This window comes from Nanorana parkeri, unplaced genomic scaffold (assembly GCF_000935625.1).
Source record: "Nanorana parkeri isolate BGI_ZX_2015 unplaced genomic scaffold, ASM93562v1 scaffold547, whole genome shotgun sequence".
Taxonomy (NCBI): Eukaryota; Metazoa; Chordata; class Amphibia; order Anura; family Dicroglossidae; genus Nanorana; species Nanorana parkeri.
The window spans coordinates 207,570-233,256 of record NW_017306815.1 but is presented as its reverse complement, the minus strand read 5'-3'; the positions used below and the strand labels follow the sequence as shown (position 1 = coordinate 233,256).

Sequence of the window (25,687 nt, the reverse complement as noted above, 5' to 3'; positions counted from 1 at the left end):
TGTATTTTCTGGTTTGGGTGTGTACAGCGTTTGGCTAATTAAGAGCACTGACACATCTGATCTCGCTCTTCTCTGACAGCACAGCCAGGTGGATGACTTGACTTCCTTTACTGCAGTTAAACCATACAGCTTGGTGACCCTTCCACCCTAGCCTGTGATTGGACCGTGCAAGAGCAGCAGCAGGCCTTACAAGCCTTTAGCCCTGGTTCACACTTAGGCGTTTTTTAGCAGTTTAAAAAAGCGCTTTTAACTGCCCAACACAAGAAATACCATCATTTTCAATGGCCCTGGTTCACACCGGAGCAGAATAACGGCAGCAGGAAAATGCAAAACGCCTGAAAAGATACAGGAGCTTCTTTGGGCAGTTAAAAACGCTTTTCCTCCCCATAGACTTCATTGGAAATGCCCAGAAACACGCAACAGACGCATGTTGCACATTTTCGTGAGCGTTTTTGCACGTTTATACACGCGTTCTTCCATTGCCCACAATGGTTTATGAGCTGCCAATCAAAAAGCGCGTCTTCATGTACGTGCGTTAAAACTCTCATACAAATGTGCACAACGCACAAATAACCGCCTGCTGCTAACGCGCGCAAAAACGGTGCCGCCTGGGTGTGACCCGGGGCTTAGTTTGGCGACTTTTTATTTAGGGCTTATGAAAGTTAGGCCATGAACAGTAGCACATAGGCAACATTTTTCAACCAATGGGCAGTGTCTTGAGAACAGAAGTCAATTCTTAAATTTAAGGGCAAAACCCTTTTTTATTTGTAGATTTGGATAAAGTAGCAAGGGGTTAGAACCCCTGACAGGTTTGTGTTGCTGTCTGTGTCCTTGTTAGGAAGATACTCTCTCTAATTGTCCTGATCACCAATGTCACCGTTAATGAAAATGATGGGAAAATTCATCATTTTGCATTGCCACAAGAACAAAAATAAGTCTATTCCCTCACATTGGACAGATATCCTCTTGTTTGCTGTTGAGTCTACAGAACAGGAAGTGAAGGGAAATCTCCCTAAAGGTGGCCATATACTTTACAACCATCGCAAGACTTTAGTCTTGCGATGGTTGTAAAATAATTACAAAAACGTACGATCTGCCTATCTTGGACAGGCAGATTGTACTTGCGATCATCCCAAGCCCACCCCCCTGAGGGGCGGGCTTCCGATGACCGCAATGCTGAATGGGCAGTGTGCGCTTGCACACAACTGCCCGTTCTGCATTTGTCTCCCGAACATCATTGAAACCAGCTGAAAATCGTAAGATTTTCGGCTGGTTTTCTAGCACGTCTTCATTCACACTGCACGATTCTCGTACGATCGCGGGATTTACTGCGATTCTCGCAGTATAAGGACATATATGGCAGAAAAAGGCCATGGTTTTACATCTCCCCTCTATCCAAAATCGGAAAATGTGGCTTTAGATCTACTTTAAATATTGGCAGCTATTGTGTTTTAGGACAATATGCATGATAGTGGGAGACCAATGATCATTCAGCAGCTTTTGTGTACAGACACTGGAGATCACTTGTTCTTGTCCTTGACAAGTATACAGTGTAAGTTTATGGTTGGTCACAAAGCAGCTCAGGGCAGGGCCATGCACACTCCCTGTAATGCTTCATAAACTTTGATGTTTTATGAGGCTAACTTAAACATTGCTTATTTTCTGCCGTCTGGATCCGAGAATAGCATCTAGTTATCCAGCAAACGGCTCTGAGGGCTCCCAGAACATTTCCTGTAATGTATTGAAACCTTTCCACAGGCAACAGCTGTGCTCCTGTCGGCCAGTCTATTGAAAAGCTGCACCTATGAAACATGTATAGGAAACTCATCTACTTCCCTGGCTGTCATTCACATGCTTTGGCTTCAATACATTCTACTAGGGATGCACCGATACAAATACCTGTATTGGTGCCGATACCGAGTATTTGGGCGACTACTCGTCCAAATGCTCCGATACCAGAACTTCGGGTCAGAGAAGTGCCGTGAGGGAACATGGAGCCAGCTGAACAAAAAAACACAGGGGTTCTTCGGAGATCCGAGTCCACTTGTTATATCCCTATTAATGGAGTTTAGCTAGTCCCACATGTCTTGTAAACAAATACATTGTAGAGAAAGGGGGGTTTTCAGAGATGAAGAATCACTGAAGAAAGCAGTTACTGTAAGGCTGGGCACACACCTTACAACCATCACAAGACTTTTGTCTTGCGATGGTTGTAAGGTACTTAAAAAAACGGACGATCTGGCTATCTTTTGCATAGGCAGATCGTACTTGTGATGATCGCAAGCCACGCCCCCTGAGGGGCGGGCTTCCGATGAACGCAATGCCGAACGGGCAGTGTGCGCTTGCGCACACCGGCCCGTCCGGCTTTTATCTTGCGAACATGCTACACACCCGCCGAACATCGTACGATGCTCGGCGGGTTTGCAAACATGTTCGTAAGTTTAAAGTCGTGCGACCTTACAGTAGTAGAGGTCGCACGGCTTCCACACACCTTACGATAATCGTACGATCCCGGGATTTCCCACGATTATCGCAAGGTGTGTGGGGACCTTAAGACCGGGACCAGCATATAGATACAAAAATAATTTTATTGAATACAAAATTTAGAAACACCATCAGCTTGTTTCTTCCCAAATCCCCAATAAAAATGACAACGTTGTCAGTATCACTCTTTCACTCTCACATTGTCGATGGGCCCCACACATACCAAAGGCAATGGTAGCTACCGCAGGTATTTGGGGGGATGATGATTAGGTTTCAGACTAATCACCAGTTCTCAATCATATAGGGAACATATTCAATGGAAGTCTCTTAGAAAGTATTTCCTTAAGCCGCAACAAATTGTTCCCGATATAGGAGTAAATGACATTGTTGCAATGTATTCCTGTTGAATCATATATATTGGTTTGGAACATGCATGCAGCTGAGGAAGTCGGATCAGCATAAGCCACAAAAAAGTTTGGTTTGGAACATGCATGCAGCTGAGGAAGTCGGATCAGCATGCTTGCTTCCACTGCAGTGATAAGGTCGGTCGTGAAGTAGGAGAATGAACATGACAGACAAGTAACTAGCAACTACTAAAGAAGTTGACACTGGCCGGACCTGTATTTCTATTATGACCAGACTCCACTGTGTATACCTTGTAGATGTGATTCCTGCAGCCATTGTGTATTTGCAGTTCAGCCCATGACAATCAGTAACATTTGAGAAAAACCATAAAAAGGGAAGGACAACTTAATGCTCCCTTTTCCCAGTGACATACAGTATAACCTAATCCTCGCTGAGGTTAACACAAGTCATACTTTGTGCTGAAAGCACAGGCTAAAAGGTTGCAGAGATTGCACATAACTCAGACATGAACTTTGTACAAGTAGAAGATCTGTAGACCTCCACAAGCCTTTGTTCCACTAGCTTTATTTTGGCTTTGTTTGATTATTGAGCACTACAGTACAAGGTCTGCTGATAATTTGAAGGCTTGGGTCCTCTCCTGAGCATTTTGACTTTCTCACCAAGGACAGAGACATAAACTAAAATAGGCCACCCCACCCCACCCTATGTAATTCACTTGAGCTCCGCTTAATCCGAGTCAAGCCCATACTTTAGCTCCTTGTTTAGCTGCTGGCGAAATTGAATTCCTAAAGTCGCAGACATGTCCCACACACTAGGTAGTTTGTGTGTATTTGCTGAAATGTTCTAGAATATCAGACTTCTGGTAATAGTTGTAAATTCTGGACACGTGACCAAAGTCCAGTTTGTCTTAAGGCAGAACTTCAGGAATGACATATCTGGCATCCTTATATTGGTCCAGCTTGGCTCGATGTTAGTACCCATATCTGCTATCCAGACTAGGGAAGCCAAAAAGGACTTTATTAGCGCTACATATAGTGATAGCTGGGATCTTTCGGCTGCAGCTCCAGCAGGTTCCCCTCTGCACACTGAGCGCAGGGAGTCGCTTGCTCGGCACTGGTGCCATTCACAAGGTGTTCTCTGAATAGCCAAAGGGAAAGTACGGAAAGATTAAAAACCCCTGCCAGGTTACTTTTTGATATCTGTACCATCAGGGAGATTTCCCTTCACTTCCTGTCTCATAAACACAAAAGAAAATTAGAGGAACTCCCCCTAAAGTGAGGGGAATTCACATCTTAGACAGTTGTCACCAGAAAGGGTTTTCCCATTGGTCTCTTGTTCTGTCGTATTTCCCCTCACTTTGGTTAACAGGACAAACAGAGAGAGTGAATCCCCCCAACGAGATATAAGACTGACTTATAACCACACACAATAGCCCTGCTTGCCAGAGACCATGAGATCCAACTTCTAGGTCACATGAGGGAGTTCTGATCTGTCAGAAATCCAGGAAGCTCATAACTTTGTTTGAACTGACAACACTGGCTCTGCTATACTGACTTTCCAGGATGTGTCTCAGCCCTGCTTGAGTTCTCTCCCCTTCTAGAATACAATACACCCATCACTCTGCTCCCATCCATAACATAAAGGGGAGTGGTTCTGTAGTCCAGCAGGGGAAATCTGGGCGGGACTGACAACACTTCTTGGGATTTCAGTGCAGCGTTGTCGGGTTACTACAGGAAGTTAGGATCTCACTTGATTTCTGTAGGTGCAACAGATGTTAGATTTCTCTGCAATAGCAGCATTTTCTAAGACATGGTTATAAATTGATTTAAATGTTCAAATTGGTGAAAGCCATTTCTGGGTTCTGCTATAAACTGCATGATGTCAGCACATACAGTATGCTCGTAGAGGTTTGGTGCCGAGATAAATATGGCTCTGTTTGCTTGTGTAGGCAGGTATACTGTGATATGTGCGTCTATATATAGACCAAGTATTTGTATAAATCACTGCATTGGAGAACAGATTAGTGAACGTCTGTGCATTAGTCATGTTGTCTAAGGGCGGGCATACATGCGTAGTAAGAAAGGCAGACATCATGCTGACAATGACACGGTGACAGATCTGCCTGCCCTCAAACCCAGCAGAATTTTAGAATGTGAATCTTACCGCTATATTGTCCTGTTTCCTTTGCCATTGAAAGCAGGTGAGATTGAAGACCATTGTTAAGGGCTTCCTGTGTAAAGGTGCCCATACACTGTGCGATTATGACACGATAATCGCGGGAAATCGTACGATAATCGCAAAGTGTATGGAAGGCGTGCGACCGTTTTTACTGTACGGTCGCACGTCTTTTGTCTAGGGAGCACGCTAGAAAACCAGCCGAGAATCGTACAATTTTCGGCTGGTTTTTAGCATGATCGTAAGATCAATGCCGCACGGGCCGTTGTGTGCACGCGCACACTGCCCGTTCAGCATTGCGGTCATCGGAAGCCCGCCCCTCAGGGGGGCGGGCTTGCGATGATCGCAAGTACGATCTGCCTGTCCAAGATGGGCAGATCGTACGTTTTTTTTAATTACTTTACAACCATCGCAAGACTAAGGTCTTGCGATGGTTGTAAAGTGTATGGCCACCTTAAGCCAGTGAGCACTGATGGTTGATTGCACTATTTTTTGTCGTACATTGCGCAGCACATGGCCACCCTTAGGGCCAGTTTGCTCAGCATCTGTTGGGCTACATTGCTCAACGGAGGCCCTCTGCGATGCCAAGCTGAAATCCATTGTTTTCAGAAGGCTCGGTTCACACTAGCACAGGAGAGGATATATTAATATGGAGTTCAGGAGCCAGCGGGATTTTTTATCATGACACTATGGACACGGAGGTATTTGACAATTCATCAGTGTACACAGTGTTATTACTGGACCAGGCCATCCCATCCTGCTGTGACTGATGTGGTTATAGGGTTGACCTGAATCCATCATTCTAGAGATAAGGGGTTCCCAACGTTGCCTCTTTAGAGTATCTCTGGAATTAAATATTGCGCCAATCGGTATTTGTATTGCTCCTACAATGTACTAGATTGGGTAGCAAACCTCCGGCCCTGCAGCTGTGGTGGAACTACAAATCCCATGAGGCATTGCAAGATTCTCACAGCCACAGACATGACTCCCGAAGAGAGATGCATCATGGGATTTGTAGTTTCACCAGAGCTGGAGGGCCAGAGGTTTGCTACCCCTGTGACTAGAAGCATTACATTCAGAGAGGTGTAGACCCTTACAGGGTGCAGCCCATCTGTCACAAATATTTTATTACTTTTACTGAATTTTTTGAGTCTTGAATATAATATATGAAAACAGTTTGTTGCTGCTGCTTCATCCATAGATTTTAAGTTACTGTCCCCGAACAAGCATGTGGCAGGTAGTTAGAACAAAGCAGGAACTCCTGATCTGCGTGCTTGTTCTGGGTCATTGACTCCGAAGGTGCTGGATTAGAATGACAGCCAGTAATTGATCTTTAGAAGAAGGTTAGTAGTGGCAGCTCTGTACAAGTTTCCTTAAATACAGGAGCACTGAGGCCACTTTCACAATGTACGATCAGGAGGGGATCTATGCACAGAGACCCTGCTGATCGGGACAGATGTCACCTTCGTGACATCCGTTTCCGTCTAGCTTTTTCATCCATCCTGAATCTACCAAACCCATGTTAGTCTATGGGGAATCGTATGTAAATTCGGATTCTGAGCAGGCCTGCCTGAAAAACTGACCTAAGCGGAAAGCCTGTGTGACAGCACTCTTATGAGAAGTGCTGTTATTTTATTGGTGCAGTGCTGACTATGACCAGTAGAGGGGGATTGACACTCTGAATGTAACTCAAACAAGATAGGTCTGTCCTAATGTCTATGCATTCATTTATTTATCTACATACACCTAGAAATATATAGACACAAGTGTTTTATGATCCTATGAATACAAAATGTTTGACCCCCTCAGATGTTGCAACATCCCTAACCTGCTGTGATGGAGTCTATATTTTGCAACAAGTATGCCGTAATTAAGTCTGACTGGTCATAGAGTGCTGCAGTAGTCCTCCTCTATAACAGGCCCTGTGTCTGGTGATCCATTACTGCTCAGTCACCTGATTTTATGGGGGTGATTTTTGATCACACAGGAGAGCAAGGGAAGATTCCCCCAGTAACAGAATCCTCTGTGTAGGAAATGGACCAAACTGGATCTCATTTAGTTTGCAATCACACTGCACATCATAAAACAATCACCACGTGTGGTGATCGGACGCGTGGCAAGACTTTGCCAGCGTTCCGTTACACTGCAAACGCCAAAAATAGGGCTTGCTCTATTTTTTGCGTTTGCAGTGGATTGCAACGCTGGCAAAGTTTTGCCACGCGTCTGATCGCACTGCGAGCGGGGGGGCGTAGAAGCGGCACCATTGAATTCAATGCACAGACACGCTCCCTCCCGCCCCAGAACGCAGGGAGAAGTTTCTTGGCAATCACGGCGCGTTCCAGCAGCTACCGCTCTGGAACGCACACACTTTCAGTGTGAACAAGCCCTAAAGGAACATGTCTTCTCATTCTGTGTCAGTATAGCCACTGGTCTCCACCAGCAGGGCATGTGGCAGGGTGACAACGCAGGAAGGAGACTCGGACAGAGCCCCATAAAAGGAAGTGCCTGAACAAGTACGTTCATGGCAGGTATCATTTTAATCAACACTGTAGATTTTAAAAAGGTTGGAAATGACTTTTGAAATGACATGTTGAAATATAAGACAATATGAACTTATGTGATTGGGTTACATCTGCTGTGAGCTAGTCATGAACTCCAGTTTTTAGGCAATTTTAATGATTTTCAACAAACTTTGGACTGGAAAACCAATTGAACAAAATGTACTTGAAAATTGATGGGTGTATGGCTAGCAGTTGTCTTGCTTTGAACAATGAATGGAAAAGCATTCTTCTGTTATTGAACCATCACTGCCCTACTTTTGATGCCTTCTCCCCACTTGGCCAGTCATTAAATGGCACGCACAAACCGTAACAACCTCACCCTCTTCTCATTGTAAAATAACTCCAAACACAAGACAAAGTACCCTTGCAGTGTAGCCCCCTTAAAGAGGAGATATTATTTGCCGTAACCCCTGCTCTGGTGCTCTCCACGAAGCCTCTCTAAAGGTGCTCCCCGCCTCAGCCGCTCCAGGTACAATACAGGGTTAATAGCCACGCATTGCATAGGATGATGCCAAGGGACCACCTATTGCCCACACTGCCAGGGAGAAGACTTTGGCACTGTGGGCTGTTGGTGGTCCCTTGGTGTCATCATATGCAATGCATGGCTATTAACCCTGTATTGTACCTGGAGCGGCTGAGGCTTGGAGCACCTTAGAGAGGAGTCCTCATGGGAGTGGTTGCATACATGGAGGGAGCCTGCCAGAGGAAGGAATAAGCTAGGTAAATACTACTTATCCCTCTACCCCTAGACTTAATGAGCAGATAACCTTGCATTGTGTGTGGGAGGGGGGGGGGGGCTGGGGCAGGATAGGGGGGCCCCCCTCTGCAAGGGTTTTTGTCTTTTGCCTCCTATAATTTGGTTTTAATCAAAATGTCTTATTTCCCCCCACCCCCTTCCCCTGCTGAAGGGCATATACACATACCACCTGATCCTGGTCCCAATGTATTTCCCCTGAATTGAAAGCATAGCCCCCTATATAGTTACCCATAGACATTCATTTTGTCCATGTCTGTCCTAAAGAAAAGTCAGCAAACGGCCACCATGATGAGGTCCATTGTAAACATGTTCAGGTTTTTGCAGAAACACAGAGCAGTGTTGACTTGGCTGGAGCTGGACTCGATGTGGGGATAGGGCTATTGCTTTCTCTTCCAGCAAATTGTTTTTCTTTCCCCAGCTCTTTCTCAGACAGTGATGTGTTTGTTTTGTTGCAGTGATGATCAGGGTGATGATGTGCCTATAAGAAGAGTACTGGATACAGAGAGACAAGCCGCTCTCCTCCCCCTCCCCCTCCCACAGAGCTGGTAGAGGTGGAGTCTTTAGCAGCCTAGTGCTGAGTTCAGATTCCTGCTACTCACTGGCTAAACCTTCACAGCCTGAGGAGGAAGAAGCAGAGAGTTTTCCCAGGCTGAACAACATTACATGTCCCATTGCTCCTGCTGAGAGATAAGAAAGCCACCTACAGACTTTGTACCCTCTGCCTTCAGGAATCACCAGGAAGAGATCACCATCCCTCGAAGAGAAGGATAACTCAGAGGATACACTCCAGGGACCCGTCCTCTGCTGGTTTGGAGCTTGCGGGTCCTCTCCTCCTACCCCTGGAGATGCTCCAAAGACTATTCCTCTCTTTGGTAAATTCTTGGGGCATTCACTCCCAAAGAAGTGCCGGACACCCCAATCGCAGGTACATAGAAGTTGACGGCCGATAAACGTTTCAAAGGTTGAGTTTTCTTCCAAACAAGAGAGACGATTCCTTCGTACCCTCCTCCTCTGTAATCCTCAACATCCCATCTGCTTTCTCTTATCCCAAAACGCCTGGAGAAATTTCAGCCTCGGGGGAATCACTCATGGCTTTCCTGACCAAGAAGAAGAAGTTTAAGTTCCAGACCACCTTTAACCTGGAGGAGCTGATGGCCGTCCCATTTGTGAACGGGGTCCTCTTTTGTAAGGTCAGGCTGCTGGATGGAGGAGACTTTGTCAACCAGTCTAGCAGGTAAGTGAGAGATCATCGGGCGCACTTTAAGCCCTTAGCCCAAACCACTGCAGCTCTGAATTCTGCAGTAAACGTTTAACCATTACCCATAGCAACCGATCTAGTTCCGTATCGCATTTAAAAGGTATATCTGGTTGCCATGGGCAACAGCCCTGCCTCCGCTGTCATTTTCTTGGTTACTGTTTTCAGTCAGTGCCTTGGCAGCTCTGTCTGAATAGCTGGCCTGTTTGCTCACAGCACAATGTGAATAGTATCAATCGGGCCTTTTGTTGTGTACATATTCAGCATTTTTATTGCTCTATTTTCCATTGTAAGCTAAAAATACATGGAGGCTCGGCAAACTAATTGAAGTGCAATCTAGCAGTATTGAGTGCGCATGCTGTGCAGACTCCAATGCCTGACAGCTCAGGGTCTTGTTGACTTAATACTGTTTGTGTTCTGTGGGAACTGACAGTCATTTCAGTCTTAAGTTCAGGAAGATTTTTAGCTGTTAGGAGTGTAGGCACAGACACCAGACGATGGTCACCTGAATCAGACCTCCAACAGTTGGATGAGAACATGATGATAAATGTGTTCCCACAATGCAGCCTCCACAGACAGCCCTAGCCCGACCAAGTTTTTTGTTGGGGAGGCGATTGCAAAAGTTGAATCTTCCTGGACAATTATTGTTTTACCAAAATGCACATGGCACCATTGGTCTTTGCTCCATTCATAAACATGCACGTTTGGCCAAAAGGAACAGGTCAGAGAGACCAGATTGCTCTGCAGACAGATCTTTTGTTCCTGAAGGCCATTTAATGTCTACAGCTAGCCTATAAATGTTTGGGACTTGTGAGACTAGTGATAACATTAGAAGATAGTTGGGTGTAGAGGAACCTTCTGGCCACTATAACAATCAGATTGGTCAATAAACAAACATACTTGCTCTGATTGCGCAGACATGATTGTTTATGCTACGGAGGTTACCTGGGGTGGTTGGCGAATAATTTGTCATTACTCCAGTATGAACAATCACTATCCCCCCCTCCTTCCCTTGAGATGCATTGGACATGAGTGTCTGGCACTTCCCACAGGCATGACATTGTCGACCAATCCGGTAAAGACCACCTAATTTTCGGGGTAGCTGAAGAAAATCGTTGTAGAACTCTGTGGTCTTCAAAGCTCCATCTGTCACACTACGGACAACTTGATGTCTTTACGCATAACTCCCTAATACTACGGTAATTGGCCTCATTTTACCCAGAGGCACGTGCCTAAATACGCACACATTATTGCGTCCTAATTATCTTCCTGTGTTGATGAGCCAGAATGCATCCAAAGTATGTCTATTGCCCAAAACACATTAGTGACGCTGTCAGTTCAAGTATCTTTTCTACTATCTACTGACGGGCAGGAGGATTTAGGGAGCAACAATTACAAGCAATGGAAATCTCTGTTTGGCCGAAGCATCCGTATGGGCCCATTTACACTTCTAACACATGTTGTAATGCACATTTTGTACTTGTGTTGGCATATGATGTAAAGTGCATTGCAGTGTGTGTGTTAAATTGCATGTCAATATACATAGTCACAGGATTTCAATGGAAAAACATCTGAGCCTAAAAACAGAAATGCAGTCTTAAAATCATTGATAGATTATCTTTTTATAAGTAGCTATCCTCTTATGCTGTACATGCTTCTCTTGAATCATCTCCATTTTAGATCCTTAGAAGGCATTAAATGCCTCTATGGTCAAATCTACAAATACATTTGAATTTCCAGAAGTTCTATCCCACTTCTAATAACCGTATTGATCTAGCAGTTTGTAAACTTACTTATTGAAGATGCCCCTAGGATGCACTTCCTGACGACACTGACACAATGTCACTCAGCCCTGTGAATAGGCAGTTCTTTGTTGTCACAACTCTCACAGAGCCTGCCTTCTGCCATTTTTCTGGCCGATACAGCCGGTGCATCCTGGCCGCCTTTTCTCACACAGAGCAATGCCCAGCGGGGAGGAGAGAAAGTGTGACCGACGGCCGAGCGCTGCGGGAGGAGAGCGCTGTGAGCGGCCGGCTCAGCCTCCTATCAGTCTGGCAGAGCGGTGTGAGGGCAGAAACTGAGCTCTCCTCCCCACTCCACTCGCTCAGCATCCTGGGACAGCTGTCAAGATGGAGAGCGTTTGTACACAATTGAGAACATTGTTTTAAAAATTAATAAATATATAACGAAAACAAATTGAGAACATTGTATGTCTACTATATCCTCAATTATGAATGAATGGGAAGTGATCTACATCACCTCCTGTTCATTCATGATTGTGGTTATAGTAAACATACTCTGTGGACAAGTTATCAATAAACAGGAACACTCAGTATAGAGGATTCCTGTTCATTGATAACTGGGGCAGCAGAAAAAGAGATTGAGGACTCTGCGTCCTCAATCTCTGTTTCTATTTTAAAAGGGAAATATCAGGGGTCTGTTTAGACTCCTAATAGTCCCCCGAAGCCCCTAAAAGTAAACTAAAAATAAAAATATTTAATAAACTTTTTCATTTATTATTCATTTTTTATTAAAAATAAAATATTTTAAAAATGTGAAAAAAATTAAGATAACATTTTTGGTATTGGTTTCGGCCTGACGACATATTTTTTATTTCTGTTTTGAAATTTCCATTTTGGTGCACCTCTAGTTATAACAGGATAGTATATGCAGGATGTATATGCATACTTTAGTAATGGTCAGATAAATCCACTTGCTGGAGCACAGCTTAATGAAGCCCACGTGTTCCATTTATGATATTCACCACAGTGTGAGCGACATCATTAAGCTGCTGCAGTTTTTAAAGGAAACCTTTTCAGAGAGAAACATGAAGGTTGCCATTGCTATTTCTCATTTTGCAAATGCTGGTTTCCTGGCTGTCAAGTTCATCCTGCTGCTTCAGTAGTTTGTGTCTCTTACCTGGAACAAGTATACAAATAAGGATGACTGACAGATTTGAATATTTGTTCCAGGTCAGTGATTTAAACCTTATTGAACCCTGATGTACTAGCCAGACAACTAACCAAAGTGGATTAGTAATGGCATCCCCCGTTTCATGAAAGGTTTGTGCAAAGACCATTCGAGATGTGCAAAAACATGCAGTAACCAATCAGGAACTGCTTCTTAGAAATCTGACAGTGTATGGGCATTCAGTTGGTTGCTATGGTTACCGTGATGTGTTCAGGATTGCTTTTTCTTGCATCGACATAAACCTATTTTGAGTTCAGGGATCCATGTGAGCACCCTGAGTAGTGTAAATGTGCAGATACGTTGGCATGTAACCTGGTGGGGATGGGGGTGGGGTACTGAGTCCATGCATGCTTTCATTGTTCCAAGATACCCTTACCGTGAGTTGTATTTGGTGCTTAGCAAGGCAGAGATGCTAAAGTTGTAGTTGACCTTGGACATAACATGCCTCTATGTCAGTGGTTCTCAACCTGTGGGTCGGGACCCCATCGGGGGTCGAATGACGATTTGCCAGGGGTCGCCTAGTGGCTCTCGGCCGCTGGGAGAGGAACACTTTCTTCCGGAAAGGTCGGGGACCTTTCTCTGCTCTGTTTTATTTAATTTTTTTTTTAAATTGGGCGCCGCCGTCAGTCAGAAAAAAAAAAACCCACCATAGGAATGCATAGCTAGATTCCTATTGGCTATTTCACTTTGCAAAAGCCAATAGCAAACTAGCTATTGCACCCACCCTCTGATGCTGCCAATCAGCAGAGGGGGACGTGAAGTTCTCCATCAGGTCACCTTCTAGTGATTGACAGCAGCAGAGGGCGGGTGCAATATGTATGTATTCAAGCAAAAAAAAATATGTAAAACACACCTCTAGCTATGCATTCCATTTTCCCGGTCCGCAGCTGCAGAGATCGGGAAATGTCTCAGTGCCTGTGATTGGCACTGTGCGCTGTCAGCTTCCTGGCAGGCTCGGCACGTGGAGCTGCGAACACGCCCGAGCCCATCACTATCAGTGACAGTACTGCGGAGTATGTACCTCATACGTTATATAGCCACACACTTTAAATCCAATTCTTCTAGTTCCAGCTGCAGAGCCCGGTCCTGTCTTTGCCTATAGCAGTGGTTCTCAGCCTGTGGGTTGTGTGCAAGGTGAGAGTCCTCCTCAGCTCTCTCCTAGCGCAGCAGTGTCAGTTCTCCCGCCACGCCTCCAGATGTCGCTGCAGCAGCCGCGTCATCCCTAAATTTTAACTTTGGGGGTCACCACAACTTGGCAAATGTTACCAAGGGGTCCCAGCCCTAGAAAGGTTGAGAACCACTGCTCTATAACAACCAAGTATGTCACATGCCATATTTTATCATCTTTTCCCATTTCCCAGTGTGAGAAAGTATATAATATGCCATATCGTAGCCCAATCAAGTATATTATTTGCCATATGCTATCATAATGAAATATATCATATCCCAGCACAATCAGGTATGCCATATCCGAGCCTAATTAAGTACATGCATGCCATATCGCAGCCCAATCGAGTATATAATTTTAATGGTCCAAGCCCAATTGAGTATATCATATGCCATATCCCGGCCCAATTGAGTATATCATATGCCATATCCCATTCCAATAAAGTATATCTTTATCCAAAACGTTTTAGATGCAGATAGAGCAGGGAAGGGTTATAACCCCTGTCAGGTTTGTATGTGCCAGTGTATCCACTGGGGAGGAGATGAACCTTTTTCTATTTGTCTAAAGGTGGTGGAAAATCTAACATTTTACAGCATGCGAGTGGGAAATTTCCAATGAGGTCACCTGTTCTGATGACAGTTGTCTAAAAGGATCTACCCTCACTTCCAGTTGTATCTTCAAGACAGGCAACGAAAGCAGATCTTTACAATGGGCACCTGAGGAAGGTTTTAACCATTGTCCATAAGCACAAGACTTGAGGAGACTAAGATTAAATTTGAGGACTGTTACAAGAGAGATGAAGGTTTAAAAAAAAATCCCACTATTGCCTCCATCTTGGTGCCCCATACCTTGGATTTGACGCACCCTTCTGATCCCTGTTTTGAATGGGCAATGTCAAAGTTGTGCTGGCTGTCGGGGGCCCTGCTGCCCTACGGCTAGCCAGAAACCCTTCAAATTACTGCCCAGATTGATTAGTTAACCTGTGACACTCCTACAGTGAATCTCCCTATTAGCTTAAACTGCTGTCGCTGATGGTGTACAATATTGCTATAATTTATTCCCAAATGGAAAATCTTCCACTTGCAATGCTGTGTAATTGGGAAATTCAGAAGCAACCAAATGTAATTGTATGTTGCCAGCATTGTTAAATTACCACCTGTCATAAGGTAACAGTGTGATTTGTAGCTGGTTGTCAGTTGCCAAAGTTTGAGGTGAGCACATGGAAGAGGAACCATGAGGCTCACCGGTTAATATTCTCAGCAAGAGAGGACAAATAATGACCTAACCCCCGTGTCATAAATCAGAAATCTGTATGCTCTTTGTCTGTTATCTGTTCTGTAATACTGTACATTTCCATGCTGGCGTGTTTAGCTTTCCGTGACGAGGCACTTTGCAGGTAAAAGTCACACGTGCACACTAGGCTGTGGGCTGTCTGTGTTTGTACAGGCGAGGATGGTACCTGCTGGTCCCAACCTGCCCTTTGCACTGCTATTTCTTCATTCCCCGCCTGCAAAAGGCCCTGGGAAGTAATTGGAAACACTGATACGTTCTACATCCTTCCTTCTATTTGTTTCTGAACATTAGTTTATCCCTCTCCCTTTGTTTACTGGGGTTAAATATATCTAAACTAGGGCTGCAGCTAACGATTATTTTCATAATCGATTAGTTGGCCGATTATTAAGTTCGATTAATCGGATAAAAAAAAAAAAAAAAGGCTCCAGTGATTGACGACTAGTTTGTGTTAAGATTGTAGTCCATCACGGGAGCAAGCTTGGCGCGGTGGAAGTAAAAAAAAAAGTGTGGTGTGCAATATAGTACATTATACAGCGGCGCAGTGCAGAATACCAGCAGCTATAGAGGAATGTAGCAATAGTACATTATACTATAATGTACTATTGCTGGGATTTGTAGTCCTCTGTAGCTGACGTTATTCTGCATTGCGCTGTATACAATGTATTATTGCTGGGATTTGTAGTCCTCTATAGTTGGTGGTATTCTCCATTGCGCTGTATAATGATTTATACTGCGCAATGCAGATTACCACTGACCAGTTATTGGTTTGCCAACGTTTTCAATCGTCGATTTGAATCGACTAAATCGATTAACTGTTGCAGCTCTAATCTAAACCAAAGAACAAAAATTGAACACATTGCAGATTACCATTCTTTTAGTTGTGGTGGTTCCATTAGTATCCATTTTTTTTAGGCTTCCTGTCCTAGGGTGACAGCGATCACTTGACAGACTGTATCTATGGAGAAGCAGCGTTGTCACCCCAGGAGGGCAAGTGTGTTAGGATAACTGCATTGTTTGTGTCTCTCTCCCCTGTGGATGTGTGTCTCTTTCTCCTCATCTCCCTTTGTGGCTGTGTGATTCTCTCCCTAATGTGTGTGTGTGTGTGGGTCTTTCTACCCTTTTATTTTCACTTTTGTGGTTGTGCAGCTCACTCTCTTTTTGCTCCCTTTGTGGTTGTGTGGTTCTTTCTCCTCTCCCTTTTGTGGTTGTACGGCTCACTCTCCTCCTCACCCTTTGTGGTTTTGTGGTTCTTTCTCCTCCTCGCCCTTTGTGGTTGTGTGGTTCTTTCTCCTCCTCGCCCTTTGTGGTTGTGTGGTTCTTTCTCCTCCTCGCCCTTTGTGGTTGTGTGGTTCTTTCTCCTCCTCTCTCTTTGTGGTTGTGTGGTTCTTTCTCCTCCTCTCTCTTTGTGGTTGTGTGGCTCTTTTCCACTCATTTCTTTCTCTTCCTCTGTATGTGTGGCTATCTCATTCCTCCTTTTCTGTCCCGCTTTTTTTCTCGCTCGGTTTCCCCTCATGTTCTACAAGTGTGGCTCTCTCTGTTCCCTCTCACTCTATGTGGCTGTCTATCACTCTGTGCCTTTTTTGATTTCTCGCTTTCTTCTCTTGCATTTCCTCCAGACCCAGCAACACATTAGTGTATCTGGCATGGTGTCTGCTATAAGCACATTTGCTCCAGCGGTGTGTTGCTTTGTGGAGCCTGACCTTCCAGTTAGCAGCACACTATGTCATGTTGTTGAAGCACATGACCTGGAATGTGACTCTCCTTACTCCGAGTTTCTTAAATGATTGATAGACCTGTCCCTTTGCATTCAAGATAATTCTTTATCTCCCCAAACACTTAAAAATCCATTTACTGTATGAAGCTACTTCAGTCTAAATTTTGCTCTATCTATAATTCATCACTCTGTGTTTTCCTACTAGGCAGGGCATCGTAGCTGCATGCACCATATACTTTGTAAAGTACACAAAGATGTTACATAACTTGGCATCGCACTTTCTGGTGGCACAAGCTGTGCCACTGACTATTGGAATATAGAACATTTTTCAGGTTGTTTAGAAATCTCATTTGTATTATCGTTAATACATTTATATACTTGCCCCTTGTTCTGTTCACAGCCCCTGCCAATTACTTGTTGTAAGATGTTGGCAATCAACTCCAGGGTTAGCACTGCTCGGAGCTTCAGTCTGCTCATTTTCGGTGGATTTCCAAGTCTGAGCTGCTCTTACGCCATCTTGCCCCTTGGAAACTGGCAGTTATCCAAAGGCAGACTGTGACTCTCAAAAATGTGTGTAAGCTGGAATGCTCAGTTAAAACCACTGTAGTACCCCCCTGCTGATCAGTAGTATAAAGGTTTCCTGCTTTCTCTGTGAAGCCTTATAACAAATAAATAAGGTCCCCAGACTGCGTTTCATAGTTGTGTTTAGGATCACCAGAGACCACATCTCTTCCGTTGTGATTACTTATACATACATGTCTGAATGGCCTCGGTAACTCTTCTGCATAAATTAACTCAGGTCACCATTTCTTTTAGTTAGATTTTGCTCTTCCACCCTTATTTACATTTTGCCGCTTGAGCATCAAGTGTCTGCGTCATGAGGATGTTGGGTAGCAATTTGCAAACAGTGATACGGCTTTATAAGATAAAGTTACATTTACACAGTTGACAGAGCCGGACATGGGGAAGGTCAGAAAATTCATGATGCAAGGCTTTTGTTAGGGCATGGGAAATAAGCTGTACTTAGTACTTTAGTACTTTGTGAGCAATCCAAAAAGCTGCATATGTTTTATCTAAAAAGTTCTTGCTAAATAAGGTAACAGTATTATATACATACTGAATAAAGGAGCAGTTTATATACTGCTCATAGGAACCAGTTTTAGCTTTCCTTAAAAATTGCTGCTGCAATCTGGTTACAATGGCCAACTGCTTAATTTTACCTTCATTTATGCTTTTATTACACACGATGCATTGCATTTACCTGGTTTTAAAATATAGCGGTTTGAACATTTTCAGCACAATTTTAGTTGCGTATAGGAGATCTCTGTGTCATTGACCTGATTTGGAAAAACAGGAAAAAATATCATCCTAAGGGTGCTAATGAGCACTTCCCCACCATCGCAAGTGCTTGCTATTGCGCATTTTTTCCCATCTAGTTGAGGTGAGGAAGGGAAATGGCAAACGGCAAATTTGCTGCTTTTTAAAATTGGTCACAGGAGACAGCGTAAGACTCAGGAGATACAAGGGCGTGCTGTTTTTTGATTCGTGATTGGGTGGGCCAAAGACGGATTGCAATGTATACCTATTGTTACCCCAATGTAAACGAAAGTGCATCCTTTTACGTTCAGTTCTGTTCACGCTCATTGTGCCGACTGCAATAGGTTGCAAACCTGGTCCGTATTTTGCAGACAGTAATGGCTATAAATGGACACGCATCTGTTTACATCCGTCCCACTCGTAGGGATTACATGGCCATCATCTTGTGATGGAGGAAAAATGGAACAGAATTGTAACAGACACATAGGTCCTTTTATATGGCATCAGCTTTTGTTCTGATCCAACTTGGCAAGGGTTCTCTATATAAATATACACTATATTGCCAAAAGTATTGGGACACCTGCCTTTACACGTACATGAACTCTAACTGATTGCCAGACGGAGAAGCGTGATTCGTCACTCCAGAGAACACGTCTCCACGTCTCTAGGGTCCAGTGGCGGCGTGCTTTACACATCCGACGCTTTGCATTGCACTTGGTGATGTAAGGCTTGGATGCAGCTGCTCGGCCATGGAAACCCTTTCCATGAAGCTCTCTACGCACTGTTGTTATGGCCCAATACTTTTAGCAATATAGTGTATGCCCTGCTGAGACTGAACGGAGGCATCCGGGTAAAAGAATGATTGCTGTCACAGAGGCATCTTCCTCTCTATGTTCCCCCCCTAATGCTGGACATACACATAGTAATAAATGATTGACAGATCATACTTTTGATCGTTGCAGCCAATCTATATTTAAAACATTTGTTTAACATAGCAGAAAAAAAATCAGATTGGTTTAATGCGATTATATTTTCAATAGGGCTGACTGCCGTCGTCTTTTTTTTTTTTTTTTCCTTTTAATTTTATCTTGGTTCCCATATTTCTATAGCAATGACATGCTACGTTACTTACAGAATTTCTTTTGCGTCACCCTTTTTTAACTAAGGGACGTGATTGTTTATTAGTCAAAATGTCTATTGGGGACATTTCTTTTTGTGAATAATTGTTAGTTTTGTGGCTGTGGTTATGGAAGGACTGTCTCTTCTAGCAATCAACCACAACCAAAGTGTGGGTCTTACACCGCAGTTAGTTTTGAGATGGTTGGATGCCTAGCAGAGTGAAATTACTGACTTTTCAGTGATTTTACACAGATCTCTGCAGGGGGTACAAGTGGCGGGTGAACGAGGGCAGTACGTTTGTGCCTAGTGTACAGCAGATGGGACATTTTACAAACCAGTAGGTGGCTCAGGCCACCGTCTTCCATCTACGGTCTACAATCTAGCAGTGGTAGTTGTACTAATAATCATGTACTTGATTTTATCTTGGTAGGCTAGACTTCAGATGAACTGCATATTTCACATAAAGTGCATATTTCTCATGCCTTGATTTGTTGATTTGCCCCTTCCCAGGCATTCGGAGACTGACATACTGACACACACACACAGTCAGGTAAATATTTTCGGGACAGTGAGTTGCTAGGTCTTCTGTATGTACTGTTCACAAGGTGTATTGGCAACTTGACAAGACAGCACAATAGGCCTTGTGCTATGCACTCCAGTTCTCAGATGCCAGCATTGAATACCTGACGTTCCTCCTGACGTTGTTTGTCACTCACCTTGAAATAGTTTGTTGTAAAGTACATCAGGTCCTTGGAAAAAACTAAATGAGATGTCTTTGTTTTCTAAACCTTGATGCTCCCAGCAATGCGCTGAAGGGTGTAGAAGGAGAATTATGTTCAGCTCTTTATGTAATTTCATTGTATTCACAGCAACCTTTGTGATCTTCTGTACTTTAAAGTCAGTGCGTGTCTGATTTTATTCATCCATGTGTCTGATTTTGTTTGTGTAGTATTGTTGCATCTCCGTCTTTGTAAAGAAAAAGTAGAATATAACTTTCCGTAAAGAAAACTTCTCGTAAACCGGTCATAAATGTTTAGTTCTGAAACAGGCACCACAATGGTTGAATGGTTACCAATCTTGGCTTGCAGCACAGGGGTCCAAGGATTGAGTTCTACTTGGGACACGTGCTAGTGTTTGCATGGCTTTCCAGCAGATGCTTCTTTTTTCTCCCACAACCCAAAAATGTTCTTTTGGTTAAGTGGCATCTGAATACATTGACCTCCTCTGAAACTTCTTACTTCCACAGTGCTGGTCCCACTCCCAGACTGAGGAAGTCTGGGCATCAGCCACCATAAAAACAAGCAGCTGCTACAGAAATGGCAAAATTGCTGCCTGATCTGCTCACTAAGGTCTTGTTCACACCTAGGCGTATTGCATATGCGCGTCTGTCGCGCGTTTTTTTACCGCGGTTCACGGTAAAAAGTCGCGCGACAAACGCGCGTTTCCGAAGGCTACTTGGCTGTATGCCAATGGAAACGCGCAACAAAACAGCCCAAAGTAGTTCATGTACCTTTTCAGGCGTGGGCCGTTTTGTAGCGCGTTAGGGACGGGCGGAAATACGCCAAGGTGGTAACGAGACCATTGAATACAATAGGATTTATATTTTTGAGCGTTCGTCGAGCGTAGAACGCGCTACAAAACGTTCAGGTGTGAACGAGGGCTCACACAGAGAAGACATTGTAAAGCAAACCTGTTGTAGAAGAAAAAACACAAATATGCTGTAAGCTAGGTGCCATTTTGAAGTCTGATTTTTACCTTGATCCACATCTCAATAAAATCGTTATCAGGTATTGGGGAGCACATGACTAATCCCTAACCTCTCCACAATGCAGCACTTAGAGAGCCTGAGGGTTTGGCGATTTATAATCTCCCGCAAAATGGCCATGGGATTAGAAGACCATTTTGTGTGACATCGTGACAATATACCAACCACAATAGATATGTAGTAGCACCAGAGCTTGTGGCTCTGCTTTTCACAGCCTGGGGATCTGACAAAATATTGGATGACCATGACGGGTGAAAAAGAGTTTATGAAAGGCCAGAAAATGTAAAAATGTTTCCTGTGTATGCAAGTCTTGTATTTGGCTGAAGGTGGCACTAGGCGGAATGCAAACCCCTATTTATAGAGATGCCAGTGTCCTGGGACTTCTCATTTCCTTTTCTCCGGAACATTTCTGTTATCTTTTAATGACCTCTGATAAACAAATCGATCCAACATTCGTAAGGCCCAAGCTGCAGTTCTTCAAAGTGTATTAATGATGTTATACCTTTAATTCCCCCAAGTACTTTGTGATTCTGGCTGGAGAGTGAATTAGCTGTGCACTCCTAATGCTCTTATCTCCCATCACAGATCCCCACTTGTCGTCTAGATGTACTTTTGTGCAGACGTCTAGTCGTCTATACTTCCAGCACGCACTTCTCTTCCAGCTAATAAAACCTCCAAAAATGAATTCAGTGTTGGGTCATTGCTGTTGGATGGAATCACTCACTTTTCTCCTGAGAGTTGCGTAGATTCCATCAGAAATCAGATTATAGAATGCTTCTTGTGTGCATTGAAAAAAATGACAAGTGGAATTTCAGTACAGCCATTTGACTGTTTCTTTTTAAGAGTGATGGTCTGCCATCATGAACATGACAATTGTTATACAATTGTGGAACAAACCGTTTGTGTTTGCTAGTACTTTTAGACTAAAAGAAGAAGAAATATGATTCAATTGCAAATGGTTACTGCATTTAGTACCAAAAAAGTGTAGGTAACCACTAGTGATGCACCGATAAAAAAATTTCGGTATCGAGTACCTATTTTGTAAAATGTTTTATTATTATTATTATTATTATCATTTTTTATTTATTATTACCGTACATGCTTATACCGGTGCTGTTTGCCCCGATTTTTATCAGGAAGCTGGGCAGCGGATCAGGACCCCGCCGCCCAGCTTCCCGATTGCCTGGAAAGCGGGTGTTCTATCGAAAGTACCCCTGGCTTCACTTGCCGAGGCTGCCTGGCTTCCTGACCAATCAGAAAGCCAGGAGGAGAGTCCTAACCCGCCACCCTGCTTCCTGAAGCTGGCTCCATGCTTTCTCGCTACTGCTTCTGGTGAGAGGGAGACTTCCCTCTCACCAGAAGTTCCGGTATCGGAGCATTTGGGCGAGTACGAGTACTCTTCAAAATACTGGGTATTGGTGCATCCCTAGTAACCACTACCTGAACCATGACTGTGGTGATAAAACATTTCAAATGCTTAATATCACTGTAAATCCAACCACGTAGAGGTGTCTGAACATGACCACAGTTCTCTGCAGGAACAGCTAGGAAGCTAGTGGGAGGTAGGCAACCTTCTCATACCAGCTGTTGGGGGAACTACAAGTGCCACAAGTCATTGCAAGACTCTGATAGCTACAGGCATGACTCCCAGAAGCATGATGGGTTATGTAGTTTCACCGCAGCTTGTGTGCCGAGGTACCTACCCTTGCTGAAAAGGCAAGACTGTCAAGTTTGGGCCCACCACCTCCTCCTGACTCCTTACTGTTGGTCAGTAAGGCCATCAGTCATTGCTTTTGGCAACTAGTTGAATTTGTACACTGCCAGACTACAAAATAAAACAAAGTCCCAGTCACACAGAAAATGACTAAAATATTTTAAAATGATTAATGTACAGAATATCTAATCAAAGCTTATTAGCATAATGTCAGCATTCCCTGTTTTTTGGATGTGCGGTATGTACAGAATAGATCCGGTTTATTCAGTAAGGTGGTACACAGAATAATACTAGTTCTCAGAGTGGCGACCCATGACAACCAGACAGAAATAACCAAAAATCCAACCCATGAGCACACACCACTGTCCTTTTCAGTACAATATGGATCCCAGATGTGTATTTTGGTAGCAGAAGTCATAGAGAAGACTTGCATAACCAGGACATGTTTCTTTTTTCTTGGATGAACCGAGCAATATCCTGGCATGTTTTCTACTATTCATCCTGTACAGTGACCAAGGTGTCATAATCCACTAGGAAATTGTCCATAACCTCTATCTGTCCCCGTGGCCTTCCTCTCTCTGGATTCCTGTTGTTTAGGAAGTTTCTAGTTTATCATGGAAAATCCTTCCTTTTGCTCTGCCCTGGGTCCTGGGCCCTGCCTGTTGCAGCTTATCTCAGGAATGCAGTGATCCTATCAGCACAGTTCCCCTATTAACCCCTAACATTCCTTGAATCTGACAGCTTTGCGTGTCCGGCCTGTTCGATAGCTGTATCTGAAATACCGAACACTGACAAAGTGCAACTGGAAAACTGAAGCTGGGTTATTGCTACTGCACACCATTGCTGCTTGCATAGGGGCTAGTATAGAAACATTTAAGACAGAAATGTTGTGTTTTTTTAGCTTTAGTTGTGTGCTTGTTGTGTCTGTTGGGATTTCAGCACTGAATTGCATGACAAACTAAAGGCTGGGGCTTTACTAAGGAGTAGCACCATACGTTCGCACTTAGAAAACCCACCGCCTTGATTTTTCTAAGCAACTGATAGGTGGCTTTAAAACAAACCTGCACTGAGAAGGTTTTGTGGCAACCATTTCTATAGATGGTTTCCTAAAATACTAGTTGTTTGGCTGTCTGGTCGCTCAATGACTTAGTTAGAATTTAAAGAGGAAATGAAATCTGGAAGCTGTGCCCCAAAAAAGATAGATAGAGGGCAGAAGATTAGTTACTAGTATCGCCTGGGAGCTCTCTGCATCTGATTAGCTCCCAATTACTGGCCTACTATGCCTTGGTCTGCACCGTGTCACTGTGGAGGCTACCATCTTGGTAAAGGCAGGGTTTTGCTTCCTTGTGTCAGAGTTTCCAGCTAGGAGAACAGTGAGCAGCACAACAGTGACATAACCCATTCTCACTCCAAATCTCCTGAGACTAGCAGTCAGAGGTGCAGTGTCTTAGATCTCACACTGCAGATATACATATATGAGGCTGTAGATACAGGAATGCCTAGGGACACTCGCATACCAGGAAGTACACTGCTATTTTTCCAGGAGGAACTTACGGGAAAAGGTAGATTGTCCAGGGTACTGCTTAAAGACACAAATAACATTTCTAAATCTTCTACATAATAAAGCAAATTTTCCATTTTTGAGTTCAGGTCCACTTTAAGTCACTGACTCCCAAGAAGTATACTGATTCAGAGTCTTGTCTTTCCTCTGCCTTTTCTGTTGTGCTTGTTTCGGCTCAGTGTCTCAAAATATTTAAGCCAGGGGTGGCCAGAAAGCTAACATTCTTTTTCTAAATCAAATCGGAAAGGGCAGACCCTGTATTTTCCGCAGAGCAGGTTCATTTTAAAGGTCTCCATCAGTCTTGCAAGGTAACTTGGTCACTGCAAAGACTTGTCTCACCTCGTTGTGGTGTAGGTTGTCACAACAGGCCCCCTGGCACCACTGAGTGTCATTTGGCAGGAGCTTCTCGGCATATGGCCTCAGATAGTTTGCAGCGAGGGGAATCCTTCCAATGTCAGCATTAACCCAAACGTTGGTGGGCGTGGGAGCAAGATTGCGGTTGATGTGAAAATTCCTAACTCCAATAATGAACGACCAGCATGTGAGCTAAGATAATTTCCTGATGGCCACAAGCCCGCAGAATTTAATAAGAGGATGTGGTGGTGAACATAATGTTAACGATGCATCTGGCAGAGCAGAAAAAACAAATTGGGGAACTCGGCAGAGCTTGTCTTAAGCAACTGGCACTCTTATGTCCTGGGGTTCAGTGCCCTTTCATGTCACACGGTCTGGTCTTGATCTGTCAGCCTATAATAAATAGCACACCGTTTTATATATGCTATCTTATTGCTCCATGAATGATTCTTTCATTCAGGCAGAACTGATGTGACCCAGTAAGGTCCAAAATGTTGGTATTCTTGAGAGTTATGCAAAAGCAAAAAAACAATACGAAGAAGCTTTGCTAGCTGAGATGGACAATTGAACTGTTTGTTGGTGTAGTGCAATACACAGTAGTGACATGGGGGTCGGTGAAAGGAACCACTGACTGCTGTGGAAAAACACAGACGATTAACACTCACTGAACTGTCGGTTATAGAAGAAACTTTAGCCGGTAATTTTTCTCCATGTGAATGATGTTCGAAGGCATGGTCAGGAGTAGAGGTATGTATTCACATCTCTGGGGCGTGCACATAAGGGTGGTTCTGGTGGAACACTGCATGCCAAGGAGCTATCCTTACAATAGTTATTGGAATTGGCAATTGGGGGACCAGATGAGAAGTAAGGATAGACCAGCAGAAACATCAGAAGAACTGGCACACATCAAACATCAGCATTTGAAATTGTTTATAAGTGTTTATTGCCACTTTAAAAAGCTGTCCTTGAATTTCAAATGACTTTGCCTAGATTGAGATAATGTGATCAGTCTGCTACAGGCCGCAGGAAGCATTTCTGCAACATTGTAACTTACAAAGTGAGAGGCTGCAGCTGGGGTTGATCTGTATTTGATATTTGTGAATATCATGAAATG

General features: G+C 43.8%; 1 protein-coding gene across 1 annotated transcript in view; it reads left to right on the top strand.

Annotated features, from left to right (window-relative positions):
• Positions 1–25,687, top strand: part of FAM102A (family with sequence similarity 102 member A) — a 73,191-nt gene that overhangs the window by 5,868 nt on the left and 41,636 nt on the right. Inside the window, exon 2 of the mRNA XM_018561834.1 lies at positions 8,809–9,577. Coding sequence (XP_018417336.1) covers positions 9,432–9,577 — 146 coding nt within the window. The 5' untranslated portion in view covers positions 8,809–9,431. The remainder of the gene's footprint in view (positions 1–8,808; positions 9,578–25,687) is intronic.